This window comes from Nansenia antarctica (assembly GCF_963989245.1).
Source record: "Nansenia antarctica genome assembly, chromosome: 13".
Lineage (NCBI taxonomy): Eukaryota > Metazoa > Chordata > Actinopteri > Argentiniformes > Microstomatidae > Nansenia > Nansenia antarctica.
In genome coordinates, this window is record NC_137683.1 from 14309566 (window position 1) to 14331557 (window position 21992).

At 43.9% G+C, this 21992-nt stretch overlaps 1 protein-coding gene across 1 annotated transcript; it reads right to left on the reverse strand.

Moving 5' to 3' along the window:
• Positions 1-588: 588 nt before the first annotated feature.
• mkxa (mohawk homeobox a) lies at positions 589-18811 on the reverse strand (the record flags this gene model as incomplete). Its single annotated transcript, XM_080544456.1, has 6 exons — positions 589-781; positions 939-972; positions 11979-12311; positions 14087-14240; positions 15980-16139; positions 18636-18811. The coding sequence occupies 6 exons, from the start codon at positions 18809-18811 to the stop codon at positions 589-591; spliced, it is 1050 nt and encodes a 349-aa protein (XP_080400582.1).
• Between the last annotated feature and the right edge of the window lie 3181 nt (positions 18812-21992).

The window sequence follows — 21992 nt, forward strand, 5'->3', positions numbered from 1 at the left end:
CAAAACATGCACAATGCCATTGTGTGCGTGTGTGTGTGTGTGTGTGTGTGTGTGTGTGTGTGTGTGTGTGTGTGTGTGTGTGTGTGTGTGTGTTGATTAATGAGAACTGTACAGAGTGCTATTTAAGGTCAGCAATGCCTCAGACGGTGAGTTAATCCACTCTGTAAGGCACACATAGAAGAAGCTTCTTAAATTACCATAAATGTCTACTTCACTCATCTAGTCCTGTAGAAACCAAGAGGCACACTGCAACTGTACATGAACCATGGATGGCGTGTTACTTCCAAAAGGCACTTTGGCAAAAGTACAATACAAATTTTCGGTAGTATAAAAAACAAAAATCTTGATTCATCAAATAAGTTAACATTACAAAAGTGTCTCGTTTTAAGAATACTGCAGTTAACGATGATCAACACTTGTCTAATGCATGTGCAAGGAAAACACTAACCGACAAAAAAGGAAGTCTGTCTTCTGTTGCACTTGTACCACCGTAATATCAACAAAACAGAGAGTACTTGTTTCGTTACTTGACTCTTCTGTTCAGTTTTTCAAAAAGGAATGTTTGCATAGAGTGGGGGGAGATGAAGGTTAATACTTCTGCACCATCATAGGCACTTTGACAGTCTTGATTTCTGATATATGGGAGGACTTCTGGATGATGCAGCTGGTCGTCCCTGATGTGCTGTCCTTTCCCTGCGCCAGGTTCGTCAAGGCCATGGCTGCGTTGATCTCTTTCCAGTATGTCTCATCTTTGCCCCGTACCTTCTCCTTCTGAACACTGCTTGAACAGACAGAGAGAACGAACACACAATTAGGGGGACAGAGGGAGAGCTCTAACCAGTAATGAATAATAATAATAATCCTAGTAAAAATAAAGAAATATGCTAGTCCGAAGTAGCACGTCCCACACTTTGAAGGAGTCTGTAAATTACACTCACATGTCACATTTACTTGATCCATGGTCCATGGTTTCTGAAAGCACAACAGAAGAAAAATGTTACTTTCACGACTTTTACCCAGAGGTCAATGAGGATTAATTAAGCCCTTCTCGCTTGAGGGCTGGTTAGGAGGGTGTGTGTGCGTGGGGTCCATGCACAATCCCTCCTGCTGTAGCAACATGTGTTCCCTCTGTTCTCACTCTTGATTCGGACGCAAAACAAATACAGTAGGCCGCAGATTCCTGAATCTTTAATAGTAGGGGGAATCGTGAATAAAGAGAACCGAGAGTGTTTCACATTAATCAAACCGCACTCTCTATTATTATGTTTGAAAACAAAAACGAGACGGGGCATCGATAATTATGCTTTGAAACGAGACAGAAAATGAGGAAGTCAAAGAGAGAGGAGGAAAGAACAAGAGAGAGAGAGAGAGAGAGGCAGAAAGGGGGTCGAGAAAAATGGAAAAAGAAAAGGTAAGAAAAGAAAGAGACATGTCTATTCCTCAAATGGGAGCATTGACAACGATGACACTGCCTTGGCGCCCCACCGAGGTCCATTAAAAGAGACCAGAGCATCTGGATTTCCTGCCCGTAAAGCCGTCAGGCACACCCATCGGAGTTAACAAAACACACAGCGTGGGCCAATGAGCTGTAGAGGAGGGGAGTGTTGAGGGAGGAGACCGAGACGAAGAGGGACCCATGTGTGTTAAAGTTCACACTAGCGGCAAAGCTCCAGGTCAGCTCAGGTGTAGCTGGGCGTTCGGTCTCCATCTGTCCACCGCTACGCAAGCATCTTTAGATAAGGTCATCAGCGATGGGCCGCCGTGTGATTGGACGATGCATTTACGCCAGGCCCTGGCCCTATCCTGATTGAGGTGAGCCTCTCTCTTATGTGGACGCCAGCTGCTTTCATTTAGGATGATTGCCCTCCCAGATCCCCCGTAGACACACACACAGCCCCAGAGACGGGCCGCACCACATTTCCCTGTAAAGAATCTGTCGAAACGTGTTCAGTCGTTTTAATGAGCTGCCACTCGTACCGCACACCACCGCAAGTCAGCGCCGCCGGGCGTTTTCAACGTTTCTTCTCTAATGAAAATTCGGTCGCACATTTTCACTGGAATTTGTTCCCACGCTTCTTACAAGCAGGGGAAGGTCGGGTGAGGACACTAGTCTTGTACACTAGCAGTGGAAAAACCATGTCCTTAACCTGCACGGGTCCACCACACCCCTCTCTAACACCGGAGAAAGGACAGACGGGTTTCGCGGCTGCGTGCCGCCACCTCTCACATCAACCCCTTTGAGTTTCCAAAATACCTAAATCCGGAGTCCAGACTCCTGCAGGGCCAAACAGGCACCTAATCATTCCAAACGCCTCTCAACGCTCACCGCTTGTTTTCCGAAAACGTTCACATGTGCCGTGACCCGCACTGACAGTACCGGGCCTGGACAGCCCAAGGCTAATGTGAGACTGATTATGAAATTTCCTGTTGTTTCCTATTTCTTCAGTAATAGTTGAACTCCACAGAGAGATATGGGCTTTCTACCCCCCCTCCCCCCCATCCCCACCACACACACACACACACACACACACACACACACACACACACACACACACACACACACACACACACACACACACACACCGAACCCGCTTGTAATTCTTAGAGAGAGAGAGAAAGAGAGAGATATGAGGATGTGATTACCTAGGAGAACAAACCACAGCTTGGGGATTTCAGGGTTTCAACTCACTCGCAGCATTCCAGCGAAACCTTTCATACTCTTGTCTGGCAGCATTCTCTCTGCACTCTCTTTCTTTTTCGCTTTCTCCCTTTGGGCCTTATCTTGCTTCATCTCTCTGCATCTCCCCTTAGACGTTCTTTCTCTTTATCAGTCTCTTATCACCCATTCCCTTCCTCCATTTCACCTCTTGCCGAAGTGGCTAAAGGTCACTGCCTGACAACTGTCCATCGACAAAAAATGACGTAAAGTCGACCCTTTTGGGTGTCGCCACCTCCTCTACTTTCTTATGCCGTCGACGCCGTGATACATAATTTATGATGTGTTTTTTTTTGCCAAACGACGATAGTTAATCGACACATATTAAAAAACATGCTTCAGGTGCCTAAAATTGACCGTTCTCATGCAGTCCGGCCAAAATAAATGGAATAATTTATTACTCCCTTTTGCTTTTGTGAGGAAAAACTGCATCTGTTAAATGTCAAGAACAAGCCTTCTCTACAGGACAACTGTAAAGAAAGGATTGGTACTGATTATAATATGCTCCATTCTGTATATCAACAGCGCTGTAATTACACCTCAATTATGTTGCTTTCATGTGTTGTTATGTTCCTCAAATAATATTAGGTCAACGTTTACTATGGTATCCATCAGGGTATGAGCTGGTTGCTAATGACGACAGCTATACAAAAAACACACCAGAAAACAACAACACAAACACAAGGAATTATCATGGGGCCAAGATGCACCCTCTGAATCAACCTCTTTTGTCTAGTTTTTGCCTACAGTTAAATTTTACATTTTAGCTATATTAGCAGACGACTTTATCCAAAGCCACTTACAGTACATTACAAGTACATTTGTCTAAAATAAGTGAATCCCCTATACATCATAAGAAAAACAAGTCTATGCTACGACCAGGGCCATTGGCAGTCACAATGCTAGAAGAAGGAAGAATTACTTTTTTCTTTTTTTCTTAGTTAGTTACTGTAATCTGTACAGTCCGATAAGACAAGTACAGTGTCTGACTGTTTGGTAATAGAATAGGCTTTCTGTGCACTGAGGCTGAAAGTCTTTGAGGAGTTCAATGTTCAGGCAAGCCAGTGTCCAGATGCCATTCAGTCCCATAAAAGCCATGTTTGTGTGCCTCCTGCAGGCTCGGAGGGTGTGGCTGCACGCGTCGTCAACCCAGTACCCCCCTTGAGACCTTGCCCGCTGCCCGAACCAGAAAGACCCACTGCGCCGGGGACCTATGGACCCCAGATCTGGAAAAGGACCAGGGCACGCACAACTCTATTTCCAAAGCTCCGTGCCTAAAACATCTAAAACTCGGATTTTTAAAAACAATGACCATGCCAAAGAAACTATAACTATAACTATATTGTCAATAAATCCTAGCAGGGCTTTTATTATTTTTAAGTTCTTTTTTTTTTTGCCGGATTCTTTTTCGCTACTGAAAGTCAGTCTACTATGCTGTTGCGTTTCTGTTATACTGACAGCGAGGTTTCATTGACTTTCTTTAAGATCACCGTGGGGAAAGCAAAGAAGTCTGATGGTTTTTGGCGTCGCGTCGAAGGTCCAAAAATACTTGCTCACTTAACATCACCGCGGGTAATAAAGGACAGTGAACATTGCACAAAGAACGGTGAAACAAAACAGAGGGAAAAACCAAGTAAAAACAAACAACACTAACAAACGAAAGGGGGATAAATTACACCTGTTTAGACGGGCGGGGTGAAGGCTGGTTGGGTATCATAACCAGCTGCTGCTGTTGTTAGCAACACACAACAATAAATACACCAGCCCCTTGTGCACAAACCAAATGTTCTACTGAATTAGTAGACACAAACACACACACATAATTAGTGTAGCTCAGCCTATTTCCCACTTAGCTCCGAGGCAGACAGAGAGAAACAGGCATCAGTCACAAGTCCAAGGAGGCCAATCAGAGGGCTATGACTCAGGAGTTACACGATGACTCATCATGACTGCTGCTACCATTTCTAACAGAAAAATCAAGCTTTCAGCAAAACATATTATGCTACAATACTGGTAATGGGACACCTTTTTAACCATTACCTTTAATAACACAACAGGACAGACAATGACAAGGCCTACCTCTTTAGCCGAATAATGTGTTTGTAGCTCAACCGGGTTAAGACTTCTACCTTCATTTTACACATTGCAACTGTATTGACAATTCGTTTTCTTCTCCAACAACCTATTGAAGGCTTTGAAAAGAGTCTATGAAGTGTCCTGGGGTGGTCCGGTGGTCTAGCACCGCGGTCTACAGTGCACACACATGCCCGTGTCGGCATTGGGTTCGAATCCGGACCATGTCCTGCTGACATGCCTTCCTGTCCTCGTCTTCACTGTCTCAATAAACTGTGTCAATAAAATGAAAAATATGAGTGGGACTGGCCCACTCAGAAAAAAAAACAACCTTAAAAAAAAAGAAAGGAGAGTGAGAGGGGGACTGGGTAGATACACTATAGACTGACACTGTTGAGCTGGTTTAGCGCCATTTTTTTCCCTCCTCTTTTCTGAGGGTTTCAAATCGGTCTGTGCTTCTTTTCTTCTTCTTCTTCTTTTTTGAAATATCATGGGGAGTCTGTGAATGAAGTTAGTGATGCCTTGGCTCTGAACATCCCAGAGAGAGGCTGGGGCTCCACAGGCCCTCGCTGGCACCCTCCTACCCTGCCAGGCCAGGGCCCGGGCCAGCCAGGCACACTCAGACAGCCACAGACACAGACACATTATGGAAAATACTGTGTCTTTACTGCCTGCTTTAGCCTACAATGTTTTTTTTTTTTTTTACAACCGTTGTGACATGGAGGGAAGTTCACACGACCAGTAAAAAGGAAAAGATGTACATGTAATAAGACACAGGGCAGCCTACCCTAGACCTGTGAAGTACACTCGTCATCGCCGCTAGATGTTGGTATTAAAGAGTGTCAGCGTTCAATCAAGACCAGTTTAGTTTCTCAGTTATAAACATCTATCATGGCCTTGACTTGAATGTGTTGCTTGCGTTGGATAATCCCTCCATTTAAGTCCAAACTGTAAAAGTCACAGAGTTGTGTTGAGAGGAATACTGTAGATCCAGGTCAATAGTCACTATACAACCTCCTGCTACAGTCGTTCCCATATCACATTATTGCTGTCCTCAGGCATTTTGTGATAAGATTTTGTACTAAATACATTCAATATCACACACCTGCTGATACACACATACTGTACAAAAACAGCCATTGTAAGACAGCTTTATCCTTCAGTATATTTATGGCCTTTTCCACGTCTGTGAGGCAGATGACACTGACATTCCTAGACCACAATGCATCAGTCATTGTGGAAAAAGATAACAACAATCCCAAAAGGAGAATCACACTTTGTCTTTGCAGATGAAGAAATAATAACAGCGTTTTTCAGCCATTTAAACATCCCAGAGTCTCTGTTTACGAGTGGCAGTAAACACAGGCTAATCAGAGCACGTAAATCAGCCAAATGAGAGGGCTGGAGAGCCTTTTAATGAGAAAGTAAATACGTTGTTAAGGCTCTCCTTCTGTGTGTGTGTGTGTGTGTGTGTGTGTGTGTGTGTGTGTGTGTGTGTGTGTGTGCACACGTGCGTGCATGTGTGTGTTTCTGTGTGTGTGTGTGTGTGTGTGTGTGTGTGTGTGTCTGTGTGTGTGTGTGCGTGCGTGCGTGCGTGTGTGCGTGAGTGCGTGTGTTTCTGTGTGTGTGTGTGTGTGTGTGTGTGTGTGTGCGTGTGTGTGTGTGTGTGTGTGTGTGTGTGTGTGCCCGACCACCACCAGCAACATCTCTGGGGAAGATTAGGCCGTGGCGAAGATTAGCGTGACAGAGATTTATACAGTCCATGTCTGCGCAGATGGTTGGCATGGAAACGGTCATTAGGACAGAGAGCAAGGCCTGCAAGTTGGACACCGATTCCAGAGGAGTCCTGATATCTGTTTGATCTGAATGTGCATACTTCAAACACTGACCTAACGACAACAGAGGTGTATGAGCCGCAAAGGGACGTATTCATATCGTAGTGATATCCCCGATGACGTTCTCCGAGGTAAGGTTCAGAGGACGGCTCATTCTTAAACTATCTCCCAGATGCCTTATCATTATAACCTCTCATTGATCGAACAGGTACCCGTACAGACAAAACAACAATGTTTTCCCTAAGATCGCAGCAGTATTTCCAACCAGCCTTTCTCAATAATAGTTCTCTGAGACAAATGGAGATTGTTTGCAGTACAACAAAAACCACAGGCAAAAAAAATAGCAAGTCTTGTGTAAACACAATTTGCTTGGATTTTTTAAGTGTTTTCTTGGACTAAAATATCCTTTTTGGGAGCTGGAACCAAAATGATATGTTTGCCTCTACACTCTGCATCATTATGTTGCAATTCCATGGTGGGGTGGCTAGGAGCTCAAGGCCCGCACATACACTTAGTGTGGGCCTCTATGATGTGTGTGTGAGAGCCCTTGACCGTTCAGACCACTCCAGGTCACACCTCCTAGTCTCTCATCAGACCTCTCTCTCCCTCCACAGCCCTCCTCCGGGAACACACTTTTGTAGGACAATTGTTTTAGACGTCAGGCTGTTTTTAAAAATGGAACCAATTTGTGTTGTATACAGCTCGGGTTAGTCTGTTACACAGGCTAGCTGTGTGTTCTGACGTGCTGATTGTTGGGTCTGCGTGTTATTTGAGCACCTCCCAAGACTCACAGTGATGATTTAAAAATGATCACTCTGAGAAATGCCTTACTCACTCATTTCCACTACTTGACGTCTATGTTAGGAGTTCTCTATAAACAGGACCGGGGTGATGTTTGTCAGTTCACACTTCTCTGTGGAAGGATTGTTTGAATGTTATCGAACGCTCGCTCTGTACTACTTGTTTCTCTTCTGCGTCACACATGTTAGAGGCCTACATTCTTTTCCATATGGAGGGCTGCCTCCCATTGTTACTCACATCTAGCTGCACCACCACATAATACCAGGATCCCACTTCTAACACCATCACTACTACCACGCCCAGGGAGCCCCCTGGAGCCCCCCACACCTACTGTACCCTGGAGCCCCCCACCCCTACTGTACGTCATAGCAGCCTCTGCTTTGGTGAGAGTGCCTGGTTTACTTTCCCTCATCCCCCCCAAAAAACATCATGGATGATCTTGGACGACCTTGTTTTAGAGGAGGCCCCTCTCTACAGGACTCATCTACACACACTCACTCACTCACTCATTCCAGCCTTTTTAAAATGAAACACATTGACAGAAGGAAGGTCACTATATGTCACTCTCCCGCTGCTGTCTCTTACTCATCGCCGCTGCGCTCACTTTCTTCTCCTGACAGCCGAGCCCCATCCCCTCCTGGAGAAATATAGGCTAGCCATAATCTGGGCAAGTGACAGACCCGCCCCCCCTTCCCCCCCATCCCCCCATCCCTCCACACTTATTCTAAAGGCCAGACCTGGACCCAACAAGTGAGTGTTGGCCAGAACCTCTCTCTCTCTCTCTCCCTCCTGGAACAGCCTCTCTCTCCATCCTCCTTTATTATGAAAGGGTGGAAAGAGAGAGCGGTGGCCAGTGCAGCGTGCCGGATTCCTGAGATGAGCCTCCCATGGGAGGACTCCACATCCATCAGTGTCACAGGGAGGCTTATTGTCACTATGCAGCCCAGTAAAGTACTGTCTTCCCACTCACTTGTGGCCTCTTTTACAGCTAGCCTTACTAAATTACACATTCCCTCATCACTCCAAACCAAACGCTCCTCCTGTGACATTTCTTTTCAGTTTCCAACCCAGAATCAGGGCTGCTGTATAATTCATTACAGTGTGTTATACTTATATGTTTGTATGATAAATAAAGCTGAGAGAAATGAAGGATCTATCGATGATGGAAGATATCCGACCTACAGCGTACTTTATTGTAAGTTGTTAGGATAAAATATGAAACGCAGACCAGCTACTATGGGCTGATCATTACTGTGTAAGACTTAGGAACACTATTTAATTCCACCTGTCCACCTAGAACTTGCTAAACCCTAATCCATGTAAGACAGTGACAGTGCCCAGTATGTACTGTATGTTCGGTCTCCATCCTAGGTACCCTCTTGAGTCATGCTGGTATACTAAACTTTTTCATTTAGGGAGATGATTTGTAAGCTCTTTTTAAATGGCGTACAATTCTCCAGGATTCAATAACTGTCTGGCACCTGCTGTGACCTAATTTGAAAGGCTCTTACGAGTCTCAGTGGCCCAGTCAAACACTACTGTTTTCATTTCACATATTTCTGACTATGTGTTAAATGTGGTCTGGCTTTGTAACACGTCACTTTAATGCCAATATCACACAGGTAAGCTTTACAGAGTTATGTGTCCCCAGTATATCTTCAGCACTGTCCTGTCCCAAAAAAATGTTTAGTGAATTAGAACAGAGTTTGTTCTCAAAATGACTACACAAAACTGTTTTGGCCCTCAAAAACATTATAAACACATAAACCCGTATTTTAGCGTTTTTATTAGAACAAGAAGTGCTCTCAAGGTTTTAAACTGCAAGAAATAGGGAGAGTGAATAGAAAACATTTCAATAGTTCTAAAGTGAAATGACACAAGGTTTATTACAAGGGAAAAAGACAATAGCTGTCCATAAAAACTAATCTTTGGAAACTTTGTTGAGCAAACCAGCTGTTCGCTAACTTACTAAAAGAATATCTCCAATTGCTAGTTTTGGAAAGTAGACCGATTCAAAGTGAAGAGGTGAGATATTGATGATACATTGGTTACACTTCAACAGTATAGCCTTAACAGAAATGTACTATACCGGTGTCAAACCTCCGTCAAATATCTGCCCACGACAACGCGCTCTCCCCTTTCATAGAAACATTAGAATTATTTGGCGTACAATGATTTATATCATATCAGATGGGGGCAAAATCTGCTACTGAGCAAGAAGAAAAACATTCACCGAGATTCCTGCCATTTAATATCCCATTAAAGGGTAATTTGGCATGAAACCCCTTGGCATGTGCATTGGAATTCTTACTGCTCCTTGTTTTCAATGAAATTCCCAACAGGGTTTTCAAATGTTTTTTTTCAAGCAAAAGCCCTTTTTCTTTTTCCACTGCAGGGACAGAGAGAGTAAATCTACACTCAGCATCTCCTGCCACGTCTGACTGCCCTCTGAAGTCAGAGATAACACCAGGGGCTGCTGCCAGCCAACCCCAATTGTCCCATTAATGGACATTTAACCAATGGGCTCCTGATCGTCGGGCACGCCACATTTGCTTAAGCGAATCAAAAGTGAGACAGAGGTATGGCTTATGCAGAAGGGCCAGTGCCAACAGCTCGGAGAGCATAGTCTCTCTCTTTCTCTCTCTCTCTCTTTCTCTCTCTCTCTCTCTCTCTCTCTCTCTCTCTCTCTCTCTCTCTCTCTCTCTCTCTCTCTCTCTCTCTCTCTCTCTCTCTCTCTCTCTCTCTCTCGCTCTCTCCTACAGCCCAAGCAGCTCAGGCCTGAAATTTCAGACACTCTGTAATTGTCAGAAGGCTGGAGGAATTCTTTCACTACAAAAATATCTGGAATGTACAGACAGGAGAGAAAAACTAGAGGGGAAATGATGCAAACTGAAGCTTAAAATGCTCTCTCTCTCTGCCACAACAGAGATTAGATGTGGAATTACCTTTTAATTTCTTTTCTTTTTTGTCTGCTTAGATTCAACGATGAGGAGGCCTAGCAGGTGTTCGCTGGAAAGTTCCCGTGAGTCCATGCCTCAGAGAATTTTCCGTGTGTCAGATTGGAGAGAACCTCTCGCATGTAACAGAGTAACAGTTCCTAGAGACGCCAGCGCCCAGAAACTTAAGAGGGAGAAGTCGGCGCCAAGAAATGATATTTACCATGGAGATAAAATTGTGACTTTTTCTATTAAAACATTGTGCAAGCCAGGTCAATTATTACCTCTTACTTTTTCTCATTCTATCTGTTAGGATGGAGTTCAGAACCTAAGCCTTGGTGACTGATGTCCTCAGCAGGTGCTTCAGAATGAGAATGTCTGACGCTCGCTAGTGCGATTCATCGTACATCCTCCCCATCCGGCTTAAACAAGATTTCAAATTCTCCTCCCTCCTTCGCACAGAGATAATGTAAAACACCTTTATCCATAAGCTGAAGTTTAGAAAAATACAGAACAAATAACTCCTCCACCCCCACCTCAAGCACTTATTTCAACAGGCATTGAACTTTATACACAAAACAGTGGAAAACATTATTATCAGTTATGAAGTCTTTTTTTAACAAAGGCCCAGTGTTCTGAGCTGAAGAACTCAATGCAGCACACAGAGAGATTAGACCTGACTGGTTACAGCACCTGCAAGCTGTGTTTGAAACACCAGGAAACGTTCATAACATGCAGCCTTTTGGATTTCCAAGGTCAGGCCAGAGGCACACAAACTAGAAGGTTAAGGGGCACTGCACTGTGGGAAATTCATATGCCTGGTGGAAATTTCACACATACACACACACGCACGCACACACACACACACACACACACACACACACACACACACACACACACACACACACACTTTTCACAGTCTTAAGAGCCTCACCCAAATATCCATTGTTTTGTATGACTTAGATTTTATTTTGGTTTTACTTGCATTGAGCCCCCTTTGAGGCACACACATGCATGCACGCACGCACACACACACACACACACACACACTCACATGCACACACGCACAGACACACACACACTCACACACACACACACACATGCACACACACACACACACACACACACACACACACACACACAGTTCCCTTCCAGCCTGCCCCTGCTCTCTCTCAGAAAGGCCTCATGGCATGATCAAAGGCATGCCAAACAGTAGTCAGTGGTGTAAGCATGTTACACGTGGCCTTGTTGTGTCTGTAGTGTTAAACCTAAGAGAGCCTGGCTCTCCTCTGTGCCTTGGTGTGAACTTTTCTTAATCTAATATGACAGTGATTTAGAGACCCGGGCCTATCCGTGAGGAGATCCATTTCAGTAGCCACGGAATATTCCTAATGAAACTGGATCCATATTAAATGAAGAGAAGCATGAGGAGAGAGCACAGGGAAACATAACCGGGCGAAAGGACAACAGGAGCAGTGGAACATCGCCACGGCCCCGAGTGTTGGAGAGATGGGTCCAGATGTGAGAATTAAAACAAAATGTGCAGATGGGGACAAAAAAAACAAAGAGGCAAAGCGAATCTTAAAGGAAAGAATGTGAGAAATGTGGAACTCTTACCAGCTCGATAAACAAAGTTCGCCTCTGCCTCCGAGGACGAGGGTGAGAGCAGATCGTCGTCGTACTCGTTGGAGCTAAAGGATCCGGAGTGGTTCCTCTTGCGGGCGTCCATGACGGCGTTGGCCACCATGACGTGCCTCAGCGAGTCGTTGAGGTACCGGTGCAACAAGCTGCTCTTGTACTTGGGCGGAGACACATAGTCCTCGGCCAATGAGGGGTCGTTCCGGATCCCCGGCCCCATCATCATGGCGCCCTCTTTCTTGATGACACTCTGGTACATGGGCTTACTGAACTCGCCCACACTCGTCTGTGTCCGCTGAGGGTTATCCCCGTCTGAGCCAACAGGGGGCGCCACCATGGAGAGAAGAAACAAAAGCATAAGAAAAAACACATTCAGTTCACTCTGCCCCTGTCTAGTTGGCAGCCCTTCAACGGCACAGTGAAGACTTCAGCCGTCGGGGCTTAAGACGCATTACGAAACCATAACGGATGGTAGCCTATTTCCTCTCTATCAAAAGCACATTGCTGTTATTCTTTGCAGAAATAAATAATTTCCAGGGAGCTTTGTGGCCGAGATTGAATTAAAATATTGGCCCCCACCTGATGAAAGAAAATATAGAAGATAAAACACAGTGCTAAAAAACAGATATCCTCTCGGGAGGGAAATCAAGAGAGCTCCATTCTAAGATACTGTCAGTGCCAAGACTGTAATTGCGTAATTTGGGCAGGTCGGATTTTTGGTTCAGCGTGTGCCAAATTATAATTATAGCTTCCACATATCATAACCACATGGACGTATTTCCTTTGCTCCCCGTGCTTTCTGAGGTGTACTATATTCTAGGAGTATTTCAGTGTACATCATCTCCGATGGTGAGGTGAAACCCTCTTACAATGTAAGACAAAATAAACGTTCAAACTTTTTAAAGCCTAGACACTGTTTCATGCCTTGGCTTTACTCAGTCCCATAACCTGAACTATGACCTCCACCCTCCACTCTAACATTCTGACCTCCAACTGTTGAGGAGTTGCCATGGGCACCCCCGTTTAAACATTGAGGCCTTGTTAGTCACATTTTGTGAGTAGTCGGTAGTTTACATGGTGATTTGGGTCAGGTTTTCCCCCACTAACTAATGCTGTAACAAGAGTGTTTTATGGATTGGTTGTAGTATATGGGCCAGGGCAGGGAGCCGGGGCTGAGGATAACTTCATAACCATATTATGACAAGGGAATGGAGAGAGACACACAGCCAACCACTGGAACAGCAGGCACCAAAAAACACCATCCAAGACTGAGCATTCCATCCTACCCACACTGTGTGTCTCTGCTACTCAAAAGCCTAATTAGGGATCATAGAGTGACACCACAGCTGTGTGTGTGTGTGTGCGTGTGTGTGTATGTGTGTGTGTGTGCGTGTGTGTGTGTGTGTGTGTGTGTGTGTCTGTGTGTGTGTGTGTGTCTGTGTGTCTGTGTGTGTGTGCGTGTGTGTGTGTGTGTGTATGTGCGCGTGTGTGTGTGCGTGTGTGTGTATGTGTGTGTGCGTATGTGTGTGTATGTGTGTGTGTGTGTGTGTGTGAAAAAGAAAGAAAAATAGAGTGTAGCACAGAGAGAGAGAGAGAGCAGTAAATACACGCCTGCCAGAGGCCCTCCTTTCCAATTGCAGGCTGGGAGACGGAGGGGAAGCCAGTCCCGGGCCCTCGGTGGCCCAGTGGGGTGTCTTAATGACAGTGTGTCACCACCGCCTGTGAGCCTCATTGTCAGTCTAGTGGGACGCTACAGTGCCATTTTTAAACACATGTCTCCTGCATGACGGGACACTACTTTGGCGCTCGTTGGCGCGTCGGGATGGAGATAGGTCGAGTTTGTGTTGTGTGCGATAAAGGCACTGAACGTGCAATATCATGAGATGTCATGTCTAGGGGGCCTGGAGTCTTTCCTGAGCATGTGGTGACTTAGCCAGGGAAAATACCTGGACCATAATACCCAGGCTATCACTAGAGTGGCCCTGTTTTTGACTGTTGAGATCACATGGTTTAGAAGGTTAGATCACATGGTTTAGAAGGTTAGATCACATGGTTTAGAAGGTTAGAACGTGAGAGGCAGTCAGTACCTTCTGAGCAGGTGTCGTCGCTGCTGACGCTCAGTCTCTCGGCGTTGCCCTGAACATATTTGTTGTAGAGTTTGATCCTCAACGCCCAGCTCAGGTCTGGCTGTCTGACAGTGTTCTTCAGTCTCCTTCTGGCATTGGCGAACCAATTTGAAACCTGTGGGGAGGAAGAGAGAGAGAGAGAGAGAGAGAGAGAGAGAGAGAGAGAGAGAGAGAGAGAGAGAGAGACAGAGGGAGAGATAGAGAGAGAGAGAGAGAGAGAGAGAGGGAGAGAGAGAGAGAGAGATAGAGAGAGAGAGAGACAGAGACAGAGAGAGAGAGAGAAATATGTGGAGAGGAGGGAGAAGGACAAGGAGGAGGAAAAAGGGAAAAAAGGGGAGAAAAATAGAAACTGCTGTTATTGTTTGGATTCCAAACACCTCCACATCCATGACAAAACAGAGACTATCCTTCATGAAAATGTCTGCTCGGCCTTCCTCCTCCGGTCTGCCTTACACCGTGAGCATGACAGAGGGAGAGTCGAGTTGCAGAGGCGGTGGATCCTGATACTCTCGTACCTCTCCGCCTGAAACACTACGAGATATCCCAGACACGCAGACAGGGGAAACGGTTACTCCTACCAGCAAGAAACACTGCAGCATTAATCTAGTCTATATCAAAGCCTTTCAAAAAGCCATTCAGAAACATTTAACACCCCTAAACGCTGAACAGCCTCACCAACGTAACGTTTCATTAACTTATGTTCCAACCGAAATGTACATCCCGCGTGCTTATTCTGGATCTTTCCGCCCGCCCTCCAATAATACATTTTTTTCCAAACACTGTCTTCTTAATGCAATAAAATGATATTCGACCCAGCCTTCTCTGTTTCACAAGGAACAGAGAACCATTAGATGTTATACTAGAATAACTTTTCATGCTCAATAGACTTCAAGCGACTTATGAAGGGGGCTGGGACGGCCTTATGTTAGAGTACTTAGATTCTGATCTTTGCTCCGTTTCAATATTGGGTTTCTTGTTAACTAAGAGAGTCCCACGTCCCATTGTGTCAGTGTGGCACTGAGGGCATGTCACACCAGGGGCCTCAAAGGAGGCGTCTACATGTGGCTTGGACAGCGGCGAGGCGGCTCTCTAATGAGCACGGAGAGAAAGACTGCTGTCACTAGGCTGCGAGATGGCACGGTATGTCAAATTAGGCTTTTCCACCACAGACATCTGAAGGGGGCGATACTGCGGTCAACCCTGCTGGCCCAGGACCTGTGCCATAGAGACAGCTTACAGACAGGATGGAGGCAGCATGACTTTTCACCTCCTGCTATCAGACAGAACAAGGCACGTGGGGGTGGTGTTGGTTTGTGAGTGTGTGTGTGAGTGTGTGTGTGTGTGTGTGTGTGTGTGTGTGTGTTCCATGCAAAGCATTCCTCTGCTCTGTGCTGTGCTCACGCTCCCCAAAACAAACAGCTTCAATTAGACCCAAAATTAAAAACAGACAAGGCAATGCGGGGTCACTACAGTCGGTAGTTCAGACCCGCTGGACATATGAATGACCTTGTGTGCAGACAATATGCATATGAGCAACACATGTCAGACATAGGGAGGAGTTCAGTCTGTTGTACTGGGGCTCATGAGCGTTGTCATTTTATGACGGAAACACAATAATTCAGTGACGTTACTCTTTATGATTGACTAAAAGGCCAAATCTGCCATGCTACAAACAGAGGGAGGAGATAGATGGCTGAAGGAGAAGGCAGATGTACCTAAATAGAATGTTACTTTATTCAAATCTGCCTATCATAGGCTACATATGTGTATTTGCTTGTCCATTTCAGTGCGACAGGCTGAAATAAGGCTACACTATTAGAGAAACAAGGTACATACAAGATTAAAACGACTTACCTGGACCAAGGTCATTTGAGAGCCTAGGGCGAGCAGTATTTTCTCCGTCTTTGTGGGGTACGGGTTGTCTCTGTGTTTGTACAGCCACTGCTTCAGGGGTCGCGCCATGTCCTGAAGTGCCTGACGCTTGTGTCGCACTTTGCCGCCGTTCTGACGACCTCTGAAGAGAACGTAAGGTCACACACAGCTTGGTATTCGGACCATCAACCATGAACAATTTTGATATGATGAAATCAAAAAAAAGATGGTACATTGGCGTAAATAGGCCTATGTAGGTCCAATCATTTCAGATTATATCTTGATATTTGGCCAGGTGCTGAAGTGCAGACGGTAGACTAAGAAACAATATAGCCTGTGAATTAAGAATAACATTAAACATCACTAAGGCAATAGAAAATTGGTGCAAGTTGATACGCCTATAGCCTACATCAGTAGGCTGGGCACAAAAAAACCCATTCCTCATCATTCAAGACTGCACATATTCAGTATTAATCAATCAATTAATTAATTAATTAATTAAAGTCATTCAGCATTCAATAGAGGATGACTCATTACATAGCATTATAAATACAATGATAGGCAACATTATACACACATTACATTATACACACATTATCTGCATATAGCCTAAGGGTGAGGAAAAACTCACACTCAAAATAAACAACTGACTTGAATTAACGCTAAACGCCTGATGTTTATCCCTATAACATCAGGGGAACATTATTGTGTATTTAGCGTACAAACAACCCCCAGAAATGGCCTATAGTCATTATCATGACACGTAAAATGACCATCCGATAGCGTGTAATTTTCTCACCCAAAAAGTGCTATAATTAAGTTAGAAAGAGAGAGAGAGAGGGAGGCGTTTTATTGGTCGCTTGTTTCTTCGCTGAGATTGTTTCTCCCACAACGCACGAAAACGTTGCAATGAAACAAATAATAACGTTAAATTTTACACCCGCGGGAGATGTCTCAAGAAGGCGTATCGTGACGTTAGAATTATAAGGTTCTATCTCCATTTTTGTCAAAATTGAGTTTTGTACATACTCTGATCCATTAGGTGTTTATTAATGCCTGTGTGGTGTTATTTTTAAAATGTTGACATTTTTGAGTTAGTAATTCATAAAATACAAAGGTTCCATCTCACAGAACATAATGGAATGTAAAAACTTTGACGCTCAATATCTCTGAACTGCCCTAAACGGAGATAGAACCTTATCATTCTAAGCTCACTTGTTTGTTCACTCATAAAACATGCAAGCGCATGTTGCACGTATAAGCTATAGGACTTGTTCATAATCCTTTTTGGTATACTTATAATTATTTATAAGGCCCTTTATTCCATCATGTCATTAATACTTAAGTCAGGTTTTGGACCTGTAGATGTCAGTATGGCGCTATGAAATTCCCGCTCTATCTTTCCCCCAAAAACTCGACTGCAGATGTAACATATTTTCTCCTAACCTCAAGTCTTGCCTGAGGTTCATGTTCTACAAATATTTTCCTTGTAATCTAGATCTGTATGAACAACCTAAAGAACATTTTTACTCCCTGTACTGAATTTTGGCGACACACACCACGTATTTATATTAATATTCTGCATTAGTAATGATATTCCCCCTGAAGCGGCACCTAACGGTCATTGTGTTATCCCTGGGTCTCTCCTTACACACACACGGTGGACTTCAATAACTCCGGCACAGACGGAGTCGGTGTGGAGGATGTTTGCTTAAGTTGCCTCGTGTTTCACACATCAGCATCACGTTCGGTTCGATGTTGGTGCACATCCAAGCATAAAAAGACTACTGTAGTGTCTGTAAATAAAATACGCGTTGATAGACCTAAACACCCCTGACAATCTAAGGCTTTTGACTCTTTGACTTCCGATTAGACGAAAATAACGGATGACATGATTCCTTTATAGCCTAAGCCGAGGCTACTCCCTATCTCTGAAAACATATCTCCATGATTGACCAGACCACACATGGAGTAGAAGGGCACATGTATGTATTGGAAACAGACGGAGACGTGTTTTAAACACGCTACTGAACACGGATGACCTAGATATTAATCTCCAGATTATCTGTGAATAATCAACATTAAAATACAGACCAGGTTGCAACGGTAAATATTAATTTCCTGCAATTCCCTAAAACAATAAGATTATATTGCATTGGTGGAAATGAAATAGGCTTCAAAAACCTGATTAGATTATAACAGGTTGGCTACATGCTGTGGACTGTGGAATTATATTTAGGCTAATCAGGTGGGACAATGGGATATCATGAATTCACTTTTTTTTACATGAGCAAACTTTATCTCAATGACTTTCTGATTAAAGACTATTTAGGATGGTATTTATTTAGATTGCGTTTGTGCGTAATTACGCATTAGGACACCCGCTGGGGGTCACCTTCCTCGCCTATCTCAGGGTGAGAGTAATTCACGTATTTTAACATTTTCAGTACTATCTCTTGGGACCGTTGCACCTCTCTCACACTATCGTTCCTTATTCAGTTTGACCAACAGAACCTCCTTACCCTGATCTGATATCATCATGTATAATATCAGAATTATTAAACCAATACTACAAACGTTTTTATGCAGTCTAGATCTGCTTATGAGATTAATTAATTAGACATATTAGGCTACATACCCAGGCCTCCTGTGTCTGATGGCGTTGTTGTCTTTGATTGCTTGATTGCTTGAGAGAAGGTCTGGATGTTGTCCATCGATTACCTCTAAATAATTTCTGCTGCTCCTTTCAACCTCCTTCGCCTGTTCCTCAAAAAGGACCTGGCTACTCAGTTTGTTAAACACAATTGTATTCATCTTTGGTTCAGTATTCCTCCGTAATCTCTGCTGCGTAATAAGTCTTCTCAAATTGTTGCTGTACTTATTGAAGCTGCCACAGTATCCTGGTGACCTTCCTGTAAAACAAGTGGAATATGGATATTTTCAAAAGACATCGAGCCTGGGTCTCAGACTCAGAGGAACATTTCATGCAACACATTCAGCTGTCATAATTTGACACAATGCATAATAATTGATTCTAAATCAAAGTCGGTTCACTATAGGATGTCACTCTTACAATGGAATAATTTATGCACAGTCCAATGCCCGATTCGAAGAATTGAAAGTGATTTGTTTCGTGTGCTCTTAACTCATTGAGTATATAAAATACATTCCATCACAATAAAATCCAACAAGTCTCCAGACAGAGTCGTGTCATGCCTGGGCATTCCAGTGTGCGATGAGGCCATACAAAATAGAATCTGAATGTCCTTTGAATTTCAACTGAGAATAAAGTTGTCCTATGTTTCATCAGAGCTAGATTAACTAAATGGGTCCACAGCCAACTGGCTTATTTGTGCGTAACTCCATGTCATTCCAAAGCATTCTTTTCCCTGAATTTAGAACCACAATGCATTCCACACTACCGCATGCTACAGTATAAAAATCTCTAGCGTCGACAGAAATTGTAGAAGGTGTATTTCTATGGTTCATTCAAATGTGCATTTAGGCACATTTCATGACACATGCGTAATACAGTCTAAAACGTGTGATGGATTTTTCTATTTTTCCATGAAATAGGCAATGCATCTAATTCAGAATACTTTCCAAATGGCAAATCACTATTATGACTTACATGATCACAATTCCAGTCACGGGATACAATATTCACATTGGTATACCAACCGTGCCATCACCATGTAACAATGTTGCCAGATGTAATCCCATGCTGGGGGATAGGTTATGTGCTTTTTAAATGGAGATAGAAGTTCTGCCATCGCAAGTCACACATAATATAACCCTTTCAAATGTCAGATCAGTTTCAGTTACCTGTTCAGCGCCCTTCCTGTGTCTCTCTGTGTATAATCCTGCTTCCAGTGTCCCATGCCCTGCTCACATGTTCCCGTTCGAAGTTCCTGAGCTGAAACCACACGAACCGCGGTCGCCTCTCTGCTTTATTCAGTGGCCGCCGAGGCTGCGCCCGGGACTCTGAATGTTTCACCCTTCTCATGTTTCCTAGCACAGAGCCTCAGCCTGCGAACATAAAGTTCATGCGCTATGCCGGTTCCTAGGGGGGCATCGGGGATACAGCGCTACAGTGTTCACTGATAGTTCGCGTCTGGACTATTTCCATCTGTCTACTACTATTACACACGTTACCGTTTTGTATAGTAATGTTTATTAAAAATGTTTTTTTTTTACATAAATAATATTATTTATATATGTTTTAAATGTTTTCTTCTTGACAATCTCTTTTGGATGAGTCTGACGTCAGGTCACCGAATAACAGTCCTCGGTCGGCTATGTGCAGGTGGCTCATGTGTGATCAGTTAGAAATAGAATCGCCCATGGTAATAGGCTGAATTATGAACAGTTGAGGATATCACCGATTTTTTAACAAAGCTCATGCAATTAGCCTACCTTATTTGTTATACTAATGTATTCTTGTTAGATTTATTGTGTGGCGTTTTTGCCAAGCACTTCCCCTTTAATATGAGCGAGGTTGTAGGTCTACCTATTCCATTATGTCTATTTGACATAGTTCATGCTCTGGGTTAGCGCGTCGTTTAATTTTCAATCGGATATGCAATCAGTCGCCCACACCAAGTTAAAATGTTTTACACGTTTTTGCAAATGAACGAATCTTTACAGACAAACAAATATAATTTATGCATGGCTTCACTGACTTTATTTATAGTAGGCCTAGGCATAGGCTGAAAGTTCACCGTGTTTTTTTTTTCATTTTAGATTGCAGAGAATAGTTCTCAATGCTTCTGCAGGAACATCAATTAATTAATTTAAATACCATACCCAAAGCATTCACTGTTGACTTGTGGTGGCATTCTGGAAAATGCGCTTTTATAGCGCCCACCGCTGATTACCCCTGATGGACCCTTTCATTTAGTGTAATTGCAGAACTTGTCGCATTTAGGTCCATTCTGAGTCAGAAATCATGAGTTTCTCAGCTGTGTGCTTTTAGGGTTTATCCAGGGTAGTGATTCGAAGTACGTGACTAAGCAGTGGACCTATATGCAGGTCTAGAGACACATGTAATTATCGTTTATTTGTGTTTATTTTCATTTAATGGAGGGAAGAGCTTTTGCAAACAGTTTGTGTAAACACGCTATGAAAGAGCCACTCGTGTCATCACTTAAAATTAAGGTTTTGGCCCGTGTATTTGCTAAATTATGTGTGATATCTATCTTTGCCTCTTCTGAAATGAACTCCCTTTAGCTACCCCTGCTATGACCTTATAATTCTTATCTACGTTCTTGGGCTCAGCCAACATATACCCCCTGATATATAAAAGCTCATCCTTTCAACAACACCTAACTAATCTTAATGTACAATTCACTAAACCTCTTGGTTTGACCCACATCTCTATTGTAATGTTTTGTTGTGGACACTTCTCCTGTAAAGTGCAGACCAATGACTAGTGTCGAGTTATACCTACAACATAAATCACAGACTTGCTGATTGTCTCTTCAGGAGTTAGATTAGATTCAACCTTTTAGTCATTGCACAGAGTACAACGAAATATATTTTTTGCTCTAGGCACAGGGTCAGCCATAGTCAGCGTCCCTGGAGCAATTAGGGGTTAAGTGCCTTGCTCAAGGGCACCACGGCAGTGGTAGGCACCTTAGGTATGATGCCAACAACCTTCCAGTCACCAGCTCACAGGCAGCTCCCTCCAGAGGCGGGGATCGAACCAGCGACCTTCCGAAGTGTTTGAGCAGGCAGCAATGATGCAACCAAATTCTTTTTCACTATTTAACATCAATGGTGTTATGCCATACTATGGTCTTATGCCATACCATAGTCTCCCTTCCTCTTTATCTCTGAAATGACAGACACAACTGAGTTTCAGCATGAAGGCCAAGCTCAGTGGCCAGCTCTGTGGCCTTGCAGTTAGAGTGTCCGCCCTGAGATTGGGAGGTTGTGAGTTCGATCCCCGGCTGAGTCATACCAAAAATGATTTTAAAAAAATGATACCCGATGC